Source organism: Carya illinoinensis, chromosome 10 (assembly GCF_018687715.1).
Source record: "Carya illinoinensis cultivar Pawnee chromosome 10, C.illinoinensisPawnee_v1, whole genome shotgun sequence".
Lineage (NCBI taxonomy): Eukaryota > Viridiplantae > Streptophyta > Magnoliopsida > Fagales > Juglandaceae > Carya > Carya illinoinensis.
In genome coordinates, this window is record NC_056761.1 from 28,857,532 (window position 1) to 28,870,076 (window position 12,545).

General features: G+C 36.6%; 1 protein-coding gene across 1 annotated transcript; it reads left to right on the forward strand.

Annotated features, from left to right (window-relative positions):
* Window positions 1–7,490: 7,490 nt before the first annotated feature.
* Window positions 7,491–11,069, forward strand: LOC122278605 (zinc finger BED domain-containing protein RICESLEEPER 1-like). Its single transcript, XM_043088786.1, has 3 exons — window positions 7,491–7,653; window positions 8,684–10,752; window positions 11,037–11,069. Exons 1-3 carry the CDS (start codon window positions 7,491–7,493, stop codon window positions 11,067–11,069), a joined length of 2,265 nt encoding a protein of 754 aa, XP_042944720.1.
* The last annotated feature ends 1,476 nt before the right edge of the window (window positions 11,070–12,545 follow it).

Genomic DNA, 12,545 nt, shown 5'->3' on the forward strand with positions numbered 1-12,545 from the left:
CACACGCTCGCAACATGTCTTCAAGGGTCTGAATGGTGCGCTCCGATTGGTCGTCTGTCTGTGGGTGGTAAGCAGTACTGAACTTTAACTTAGTACCCAAAGTTGCCTGCAAACTCTTCCAGAACTGCAACGTGAACCTTGGGTCTCGATCCGACAGTATACTCTTTGGTATGCTGTGCAGCCGCATTATTTCTTTCACGTACAAGCGTGTCAACTTACCCAAGGAATCGGTGTTATTAACAGGCAAGAAATGAGCACTCTTCGTTAACTGGTCAACAATCACCCAAACAGAAATTTTCCCACTAGGCGTTCTCGGCAAACCCACTACAAAGTCCATCGTGATGTCATCCCATTTCAACTAAGGAATATGGAGGGGTTGGAGCATACCTGCGGGTCTTTGATGCTCGGCCTTCACTTGACGGCATGTGTGGCATTTCTCAACATATAAGGCAATATCCCTCTTCATTCCATCCCACCAATAATTTTTCTTCAAGTCCCAATACATCTTTGTACTGCCGGGATGAACTGAATAAGGGGCCACATGAGCTTCTGCCATGATCCGCTCCTTGAATTCTAAATCTTTGGGGACCACTCTGCGATCTCGGAACCGAAGTATTCCATCTTTATCCATGCTATAATGCAACGGCCCTCGAGATTTTCTGACTCTTTTTCTGATATTCAGCAGCTTCGAATCCTTCCTTTGAAGAGTCTTCAATTCTTCAAAATCAGTTACCCGAATATCAAGAACTGAAGATAAAATCTCTTCTTGTTGCGAATTGTCAATAAGGAGCCTTCTCATCCCACAGAGCAAAGAATCCAATTCCGACGGCTCGGCTTCATCTTCCAAGTGCGATTTTTGGCTCAAAGCATCAGCAACTATATTGGCCTTCCCCGGATGGTACTTGATCTCACACTGGTAGTCACTGATTAACTCTAGCCATCGCCTCTGCCTCATGTTCAGATTTTTCTAGGAAAACAAATGCTTCAAGCTCTTGTGATCAGTGTATACCTCGCAAGCTTCCCCATACAAGAAGTGCCGCCAGATCTTGAGAGCAAAAACAATTGCAGCCAATTGTAAATCGTGCGTCGGATAATTCTTCTCATGGTCCTTTAGCTGACGAGATGCATAGGCAACAACCCATCCTTCATGCATAAGGACACAACCCAAACCAAACTTAGATGCATCACTGAATACTACGAATGGCTTATGCGGTTCTGGAAGCGCTAACACTGGTGCCGTCGTCAATCTATTCTTTAATTCTTGGAAGCTTCTCTCACACTTATCTGACCAAACAAATTCTATATTCTTCCGAGTCAAAGCTGTGAGAGGTCCGGATAGGCGAGCAAATCCCTCTACAAATCTTCGGTAATATCCGGCAAGCCCCAAAAAACTCCGGATCTCGTGCACTGTAGTCAGACGCTGCCATGACAAAATGGTTTCCACCTTACTAGGATCAACGCCCACTCCGTCTAGGGAAATCACATGCCCAAGAAATCTAACTTCCTCCAACAAGAATTCACACTTGCTGAGCTTGGCATACAACTGGTGTTCTCTCAATTTCTCAAGTACCAGACGAAGGTGATACACATGCTCTTCAACATCTCAGGAATAAATCAGAATATCATCAATGAACACTACCACAAAGGAATCCAGATAAGGTCGAAATACTCGATTCATTAAATCCATGAAAGCAGCAGGGGCATTAGCTAACCCAAACGGCATCACCTTAAATTCATAATGCCCATACCTCGACCTGAAAGCAGTTTTAGGCACATCCTTGTCTCTGATCCTCAGCTAGTAGTATCCCGACCTCAAATCAATCTTCGAGAACACAGCTGCTCCTTGAAGCTGATCAAATATATTAATTAAATTAAAAACAACCCTTCAGTGAAAATACACGTAAAAGCGGGTCATCACAGATATCTTTAAAATCTTCCTTCGTTTCAGCAATCAGAAGGATTCACCATAAGAGTAGCCTGCTAGCATTGTTGCTGGGTGATTTTGCACTGCTGCCTGGGTTAGTTGGTGGGTGAATTGGCTCGTGCATTTCATAGAATATCCCTTTCTTGCATTGTAAATAAAGTCTAGTTAAAGGTATGTAGCACATGTGGTTTCCTGATTTCTTGCAAAGCTTTAATTTTGTTATTCTTCATTCTTAGTCCAGACAATACTCATATATTGATGGGTTTGCCCCATTTATTTTTTTATGAACGTTCGGAGCTTATTTCATGGGGATAAGCTCTATTATGTTAGAAAATGCACATGGATTCTTTACAGCATCATTACCTCAAAATCCGCATGCATGGTTATATAGTTGATATGCATGTGGAAATTACTTTTAAGTTAAGCCCACAATATGGTAGTTAGTCAGGAAGAATTAATGTTGGTTATATTTCTAGTTCCAAATATCGCTTTTAATGGTTATTCTGTCCCTTACAGAACATAATTGCAAAAAAAAATTGCTTTGACACTCCAAATGTTTTTTTCCCAATGCGTTTACACATTAAATTCCATAAAGAAAGTCCATTAGCAATTAGTGATTTGAAATATAAAAGAGTTTGTATTTCTCATCACAATGGTGCATTATGTGCATTTTAACTTGCCATTGGTGTTCTGTTTTTGACTGGATGTGTTTTATGTTGGAATGCATGAAAATGACATAATCTTCCCTGAATTGATTGTATTGGTTATTAAGATTTGGTAGTATTTGATTTAAGTTCAAAGTTCTACACCAACAATAACATGATTACTAAGCATACACAATGAATGAAGATGGTGAATAATGTCCACATTTGTGTCATGTGTGAGGCAAGACTTTAAATTTTTGTGCCATGTGTGTACCTAGCCTTATGATTTAAAATTGCTTACAATTTATTTGAATAGATATGACATTCATTCTATAATATAAAACTAATGTTTCTCCAGTGTAGGACAGGGAGTCACAATTGAAAGCATATTGATACTGTAAACAAATACTTTCACAAACAATCGATCTCATGCTTACTTAAGTCCACAAATTTGCGAGGAAAGTGAGGCAAAGGAGGACTAACATGGGTGAAAAAGGTACAATTTCAATAACACATTAATTTTTCCTCCATATCACTAGATTTACCAATTGTTGTATGAGTGGGGTTGGTTGAATATTACGTTAACAATCCATGCATGTCCATATATCGCTGTTTATAATTACAAATATATGCTTTACTCAAGTAAACAAATGGGACAAAGTGTCCGAGAATGGGGGAGAGGAAGGGGAGTGCGTCCTATATAGAGTTGATCCCCTGGATTTCCATGTCGACCATGTGGTGCAATCCTGAGGGAATGCACCCCAGAGCCAGTTGTGGGGCCAACCTTTAATCTTCTTACAGAATCTCTAATCATAGAAGAGGAGACTTCCCATCCTTATTTGATCCCGAGACCATGGATTACAACTGCCGATAGTGGTAAGAAAAATTATGAGTATTTCCTGGCTATTTCATAATGTTTTACATTAATTAATTGCCACTTAAGATAAGTTTACAAGTTAAGTTTTAGTTGAAAGTATTTGGTAGGTTGTTTAGGGGATGTTGTCACAGAGGATGTAACAGTATTGGTACCCACCCCGGCACAGAAGAAACATGAACGTGACCCAACCAAATGCACTTAGTTCGAGAAGCTTTGTAAGCACGGGCCAATACATTTGAAGATCAATGATGGGGAGATGGCACCATATTGTTCTAATGCCGGTATGTTCACAACAAGGATAACATGGATATTGAAACACCATGCAGACATGAGTCACGCAAGGTGGACGAATGTATCCAAGCCTGAGAAGGATGAGTTGATGGAGTGCATCCGAGTAAGACAGCTTATACATGCATTCTAAATTCTTTACTTGATGAATATAGAAATGCAAGTATGCTACTAACAAACTCAAGTGTGTAGGGTGACTTTGAATTGGATTGAGAGAAGAACAATCATCAAATGGCCGTTTGGAAATCCCTACGTAAGCGTTTTAACACTTATCACCATGATCTGCACAAGAAGTATATGAAGTTTGCCACTCATGAAGAAGCATTGGCTTCCGAGACTAGTATGGTCAACCCAATAGTATGGACTAAACTTTGTGAGAGATGGGGAAGTGATTCCTTCAAGATATCCATTGATACTAATTTGTGAATCTATACATATATATGTTGAGTTTAGACATAATTGATATTCTTATGCTAATTCACTCCAAGAATATAACTGACATTGGTATCATGGTAGAAAATGTCAGCTAGAAATAGAGAGAGTCATAAGAAACTCAATGTTAATCATACATTGGGGTGTAAGTCATTTGTTAGGGTACTCGAGAAAAATGTAAATGATTTATATAAGTCAGAAGGAAAAGGCAATAGTGGCTATATTTCTTCCGTTGATTGAATTAATAAATTATATTTATTGCTACTGAATGCATTGATGTTGTTCATATTTTTGGTTCAATATTTCTTTTTCCTGTCAATAGTTATTCGAATTCAGTATCTAGTTTTTCTTTATATCAATCTATTGATTATCATGTTCACCAAATTGCATTCCAATCATCTGAGTTGCATAGGTTTGGAATGTATAATCATATATGTACTTGTGTGGCATCCTGTGCATTTGCTCACACTTGATATTCATTTTCTCTATTGGTAAACTAATCTTCATGTTGCTGGTTGTCTCGGACATTTTGTGTTTTCGTCGGTTATGAGCATGATCAGTTGTTTTTACATAAAAAGATACCCCCAAATGTATGCCCTGTAATAATACAAAACTTGAGCGGTCATATATTGACCTTTATTTAAATATCTTTGTGGAAATGTCTTAGATTATTTGCCACAGTTCAGTTTATAGTAGCAAGGTTAGAAGTTGCCTATCTTTGTCACATGTTTATTCATTCTGCTTTTTGATGTCAGCACATGTAATTTCACCTATTATCATGTGTGGCTAGATTGTGTAATTTCACCTATTTTTGTTATGTGTTTACTCATTTGCCTACAATTTCCATGCCACACACTATCTAGCGAGTAGACAGGACCAACATAGTGGACTTCTATTGACACACTCCCAGGTCAAAGAAGAAAGAGAAGTTCGTGACACCAGCAACGGAACATAATTATGTGAGTAACATACTGTTTTCAGAGATGGTCGTAATGTTTCATATCTAGTATAATTATTGAAATAATGGTGTTACCATGAATATGGGAATAGAATGTACATACCCATGCATGTTTTAATGTTGTTACAGAACAAGATAACCAGCAGAATGGATGCATTAGAGCTTGAAAAATGGACGGATGAAGCAGCGAAAGAAATATTTAGGTCGGTACTTGGTCAAAGAGCAAGTTATGCACGAGGGTTAGGAGAAATGGTAATTTCAAACTCTACAAGAGAAAATGATCGTATACGAGATAAGGAGTATGTGGAATTGGTAGAACGACATAAGAAAGATGCTCAAACTCACAAGGATGAACTAGAGGCTATATAGGAAGATATGAGGAAGATGATGGAGAGGCAACGTGAATCTAAGAATAAGATGATGGAGAAGCAACTTCAAACTGAAAAATTATTGATGTCCTTAATATCGAAAATGCAATTGTGCTAAGAAACGTAGCAGAGGCAGCCATGGACTAAATCTACAAGGCAGCCTTTGTTTGAATCACATGGGCAGCCGGCATCAGAATCTGAGGAGCTAGCCTCCTCAGATTCAATCTCACTGATGGGCCCCAAGGCGGACCAAGTCTTAAGGATCAATTGCAAGATTAAGAGCCACGAAGAGGAAGGGAGCAATACAAGAATTGGTGCAATCCAATTGGGATCAAGCTAGCAAGAGCCCAACACTCATGATGGGCTTGAAAGAAGGAGAACCAGTTTTGATCCACTTGATCCAAGCTATGGAAGACACGACTTGTGCTTATTGTTATTGAACGCCATGGACTTAGATTTCATTAAAAGGGCTTATTTTATTAGTCGAATGAATTAATCAAGAATAATTGGGCTTGGGGGATGTCCAGCCCACAAGTCTTATTTCTAATGAACTAGGGTTTGGGGAAGGCCTTGTATTTTGGCCAAGGGTTTATTTGGAAATTTATAATTTTATGTTTTACTAGGGTTTCAGAAGTTACTGTAGCACGGCGTATGGCACTGTTCACGCTACAGTACCCGACGCATTGTTTACTTAGGGTTTTTGGAGATTGTCTATTTAAACCAATTGTAACCTCATTTGAGAGGCAGACTATATGGAATTGTCATTGAGAGTTGAGTTATCTCCTCTTGTTCTTCTTGAACTTCTGAACTTATCAAGGGTAAATCAAAACCTTTGTGGCGTTCTTCCTTTGTAATCTAGGTTCTTGAGACGGGTTCTTCAATGGGTCTAGATTTTAATATAATCTAGGTTCTTTGAACGAGTTCTCATTGGGTCTAGATTCTCTATCCATATACCTGAGTTTGGCTTTCTTGGGGTTGTTGTTCCAGTATTGTTGTTGGGTCTCAAAGCAAGTCTATTGGGGTTCACATCACTCACCCACTCCATGGTTGACTCTAGGGCCGCAAATGAACAGAGCCGCTCGTGAACAATTTGAGATCGATTCGTATAAATTCAACTCGGATTCGGTTCATTTAATAAATGAGTTGTTCGTGAACATTAATATTGGCTCGAATATTAAACGAGCAAAACTCGTATAATCTCGACTCGATTCGGTTTAGGCTCGTGAACAATATTCGTATAAACTCGATTCAACTCGTTTTGAGCTCGTCATAGTACTCGTAATATTTATACATATATATATATATATATATTAATATATATTTACATATATACTTACATGTATTCTTTTATTATATATATTTTATACTTATACATATATTATTTTTTATACTTTATATATATGTTAAGTAATATATATATATAAAATAATATATGTTGTTAGTTTAAGTTTATGTATAAGTAACATGTTTTAGTATTTTACAATAATAATGTATTATTGTAATTAAATGTTTATAAAAATAAACAACTCTAATTGATTGCGACACTTTCTTAACTAATCATATTTTGATTATTTGGCTATATTTAATATTATATTAAGGATAATTGAATATTTTAATATTAAATTAATAGCTTTATTATGTAATTTTTTAAATGACTTTAATGTATTAGGCATTCTTGATGCCATATGCATTTTTATTTATTTCACTATTAGTAGTGACTAGTAGTGAAATTTTTTAATTTTTTAATTTTTTTCTTAGTGATTAAAAATAATAAAAAAGTACTTGACAAAAATAAAAATTTTAATTACATTTTAGTTTATAATTCATGACTCTATAGAAAAATAAAATAGTACAATTTCAAATATATTAGAATATTTTTCCTTTTCCTTTTAGATTGTTTAGCACCTTAGTTTGTTTATTTCCCTTATTTTGAATTTTGCTTATTTGCACGGCGCTGTTCCCCAACAGCTCATTGGTGGGACGTTTACGGCTTGAGAAGATGGATAGTCGTCGAGCTTCTCAGAAGTCAGACTGCAAAGCGAGAAAGCGTGCCAAATGTTCCAAACTTGCACGGTTCCAAACTCCAGTTCCTCAGCTCATCAAGCAAGCACGGTTCCAGTTCCAATTCCAGTTCCTCTGTTTCTTCGGTAGTTTTTGGATTGGTAAGAGGTACTGCTCTGTTTTAAGATGAAGGCTGAAGCTAACACAGTTACACAAACATCTCTGTGTGATAGTGCTCTGTTTTAAGATGAAGCTCACACGTAGGATGCTCTGTTTGGATTTCCTCTTTTCCCTTTATATTTCTTCCTCATTAATCTGATTTCCAGTGAAATATATCTAAGGAAAACAAAAGCAGAGGGTTTTGAAGCAGCGGATTCATCTTCTTTTGTAGATTGAGTGATCTTCTTCTTATTCTTTTCATCATCAACCGGAGCCAAAGCCAAGAGCCAAATCGTCTTAGAGGTAGAGCTTTTCTGATGGTGGCTATTGGGCTTTGAAGAAGTAGAGCTTTCTTGTGGGGGCTACTGAGCTGCATACTTCACAGGTTTGAGAATGGATTTGCTTTCTTGTGGATTTTCTTTCTTAAGTTAACAAATTTCCATTTTGTTTTAAGATTCTTAAATTGGTATTTGATAATTCTTATAGCTTTACCTTTTCCATAATGATAAAACATTTGGATTTGCTTCTGTTGTTGTGAAGTTGGGGGGGAGATCTAGAACATTGGCTCGAGCGAAGTGTCAAGCGAAAGTCTGCCGACACATTCTATCTGAGTTCGCTCGAGCGCAGTGTCAAGCGCGTGTCGAGCGTTCAACTTTTCCTGAGTTCGCTCGACGCAGTGTCGAGCGCGTGTCGAGCGTTCAACTCTGCCTGAGTTCGCTCGAGCGCAGTGTCGAGCGCGTGTCGAGCGTTCAACTCTGCTTGAGTTCGCTCGAGCTCAATGTCGAGCGCTTGTCGAGCGTTCAACTCTGCCTGAGTTTGCTCGAGCGCTCGAGCGAATTCAGGCAGAGTTGAATGCTCGACACGCGCTCGACACTGCGCTCGAGCGCCTTATTGAGCGAAGACATCTGTTTTTATTTTTATTTTTAGTTTTTTACTCTAGCTATTTGTAGCTACATTTTCTTCTTAAAAAAATATTAATCTGCAATATTTGTGTCTAACATTGCCACTACTTGTATAAAATTTTTTGTTTAGACATGTCTGAACAAGTACCAACTGTTGAATGCTCATCTGCAAGTCCACTGGTAGAGATTGAAGTTGATGGTATTACTGGTAGAGAAGAATTTAATGCTATAGAGTGTGATAGTAATGATGGGAATAATGAAGTTGATGGTATTATTGGTGGAGAAGAAAACCCAAGTGCCCCTATAGATCCCCAAAAATATGCATACCAAAGGAAGCCTAGGAAGAAAACTTCTGCAGTTTGGAAAGATTTTAAAATAGTGGAGAAGAATGGTGTCAAGAAAGCTGAGTGTAACTTTTGCAAAGATCTCTTGTCTATTTCTTCATCAGGTTCTACAACTCACTTTCATAGGCACTTGACTAGTTGTCTTCCACACATAGCTGCTTCTAAGAGACAAAAGGTTTTGACTATTGACATGAAGGGTTCTGAATGTGTGAATCTTGTAAAAAATTTCTCGTATGATATGAAAAAGGTAAGAGAACTAGCTTCTAACATGATACTTTATCACGAGTATCCTTTTTCCATGATGGAACATGTGGTGTTTAATAAATTTATGAGAGCTAATACTCCTTATTGGCAAAAAATAAGTCGTACTACAGCTAGAAATGATTGTCAATCCACTTATGAGATTGAGAAAAAGAAGTTGAAGACAATATTGAGAGGTGTGAATAAAGTCAGTATAACAACCGACATGTGGACTTCAGGTCAAAAGATCTCATATATGGTTATTACCTGTCATTTTGTTGATCCTGATTGGCATTTACAAAAAAGAGTCTTAAATTTTTGTAATGTCCCACCACCACACAACGGGGTTATTATTGCTGATGCTCTTCAAAAGTGTTTCATTGATTGGGGAATTGAGAACAAAGTATCTACAATAACAGTGGACAATGCTAGATATAATGATGTAGCTTTAAGGGTTCTCAAAGATGTTTTCAGTTTGAAAAAGAAGTTATCTATCGGGGGGCAGCTTTTTCATGTGCGTTGTTGCGCACATATAACAAATTTATTGGTCAAAGATGGACTAAGTGAGATTGGTGAAATTGTCGACTGTGTTCGAGAAGGGGTGAAGTACTTGGTTGCATCAGAAGCTCGTATCAAGCAGTTTAGTGATATTGCAAAACAATTGCAATTACCAAGCAAGAAACTTTTTTTGGATGTTCCTACCAGATGGAATAGCACTTATCTAATGCTAGCTGCAGCCTTAGAGTTTAGGGAAGTCTTTCCGAGATATGGAGATAGAGATCAAGGCTTTAATTATGTTCCAAGTGTTGAGGATTGGACCAAAGTGGAAAATGTCTGTCAAATTTTGGCAGTTTTTAATGAGGTTACAAACATTATCTCAGGAACTGAGTATCCAACTGCTAACTTATTCCTTCCTGAGGTATGGAGAATAAAAGAGGTGTTGAACAAGAAGTCTCTTGACCTAAATGATTACATACGAGCAATGGTTGTGAAGATGAATACAAAATTTGATAAATATTGGGGAGAATGTAATTTGCTTATGGCAGTGGCTGCTGTTTTGGATCCAAGGTTCAAGATGATGCTAGTTCAATTTTGTTTTCCAGTAATTTATTCAGAACCCGAAGCCACTAAAAACATAGACACCATCTTGAGAATCTTATATGAGCTGTATGATGAGTATGCTGAAGATTATAATTTAGCTAATGTGGAGTCGAGTGGACATGAAAATGCTCGAGACATAGGTTCTTCTTGTAGTGGCTCTATCAATGTTGTGGGGAAGAATGTGATGAGTGGCAAGTCTATATTTGAATCATTCGTTAGAAGGAATGATACCATTCGTCCAGTGAAATCTGATTTGGATGTTTATTTAGAGGAAGGTGTCTATATTTGTAGTGAGGATTCAGATTTACATTTTGATGCCTTGGAGTGGTGGAAGGTTAATGATTTAAAATACCGCATTTTATCTAAGATGGCACGTGATATTTTGTCAATTTCAATTACTACAGTGGCTTCAGAATCTATATTTAGTACTGGTGGTAGAGTAATTGATCCTTATCGCGCATCAATGTCTGTTGAAACAGTAGAAATGTTATTATGTGGGGCTGACTGGGTTCGGGTACTTCATGGTTTAAAAAAATCATCGAATGTAAGTATAACTTTATTTAATGATTTTTTATTGCCATCTATAACTTGTCTTAAATTATTGAGAACTTGTCTTAACTAATTTTTTCTTTCATTTTCTAGAGAGAAGAACCAACTTATGAGGAGATTTTACTGCCTTGATGGGGAATCAAGTGACAAGTTGTATATTTTTGCCTTGTAGTATAATGCTATTTATTTTTGAATTGTTATTTTGTTATATCATGTTACTAATTATATCATGTGTGTTTTGCATTATAGGTTGATGGTGATTGGCATTTGGCTAGTTTTTAATCTCTTTTTCCTTTTGTGAATTGATCTAGTAGAAATACTACAAGGAACAATGATAGAACATGTTATTTAAGACAAAAGTTGTAATTATTTTTATGGATCAAACTTATTGACTCATTGGAGGTTGGAGGCTTGAAGCTGTCCAACTAGACAAGGTTGGGAATTTGGGATTTTTTGGAAGCTTGGATCTAGGTGATTTCATTAATTGAATATCTGACTTACTTGAATTGCAGCCCTAGTTTTTTGTAAAAGTATAATTGTGTTGAATGGAGAAATATGGATAATTATAAGAAGGTATTTTGTAGTGTTTCTTTTTGTACTTGGTGATCAAAGAAATGGAATTTATTATTTGATAGAGATTTGTAAACAAAGGTAAGTGGGCTTGTTTTTTAATATTTCGTCTAATTTTTAGTCAGATTTCTGAATGTGTGCCATGGAGACTTTGATATTGTTCTATCAATCTACTAATTTATTTGTAATAATTTTCTGTTTATTATTATTTGTCAAGCTCTAAAGCTACTAAGAACTAAGTCATTGAATTGTGTTATATTTGTAATGGGCATTATTTGTAAGTTTGTAAGCTTTTGAAGCTACTTAGTTTATTCTTTTAGTAAATTTGCTGGAAATTGTAACTGTAATTAGTGATTTATCATTTGAAATTATAATTTATTATTTTTGTAAGTTTGCTAGATTTTGTAATTGTAATTAGTGATCTACCATTTTAAATTGTAATTTATTGTGATATGATGTCTTATATGTTGGAATTATTATTTTACCTATTTGTAAGTTTTACTTATATTGTGGTAAGTGATGAATCATTAATTTATGTCTAATAACCATTAAGAACTCAATTTAATATATATTATCATAATTCTAGTTAAAGTTCATTAGGAGAAATAATCTCATTTTTACTTCAGCCAACAAAAATAAAAAATAAAAAATTGTGGGTCTGATTTAAATCGAGCTCGAGTCGAGCTACTCGAGCTCGTATCAACTCGAGTATTTTTTGTAGTCGAGTTCAAGTCGAGTTCGATTAGAATTTTCACTAGACGAGTCGAGCTCGATCAGAAATTCTCAATCTTTTTCAAGCTCGAGTCGAGTTCGAGTAGATATATATGCTAAACGAGCTCTTGACCCCCTGTTCGAATTCGACTCGATTCGGTTCGTTTGCAACCCTAGTTGACTCCATGAGCTGCATGCAGCTTGTGGATGTCCCTTTTTGAGAATTTTTGGTAGTTAGGTGGCAGGAAAATGCCTCAAAGTTTTTGGCAATAAGGTTGATAATCTGTTTGGATTAATGGTGTGAGAGTCTACACTGAGTATAAGTTTTTTAGGGAGCTAACTAAATGACAAGAGAGGAGGGGAGGACCAATGTGGGGTTTAAGTGCATCTTGGTTGTCCATTATGTATTTTTGTATACCAAACAACTGCAGGACTATATAACTCATGTCCCAGTACAAATATAAATTTATTGAAACT

Coding starts and splice junctions, on each gene's coding strand:
- LOC122278605 (XM_043088786.1), top strand. CDS start 7,491: ATGGATAGTCGTCGAGCTTCTCAGAAGTCAGACTGCAAAGCGAGAAAG. Junction 7,654..8,683: donor CTTCGGTAGTTTTTGGATTG/GTAAGAGGTACT, acceptor TTTTTTGTTTAG/ACATGTCTGAACAAGTACCA. Junction 10,753..11,036: donor GTGGGGCTGACTGGGTTCGG/GTACTTCATGGT, acceptor TTTGCATTATAG/GTTGATGGTGATTGGCATTT.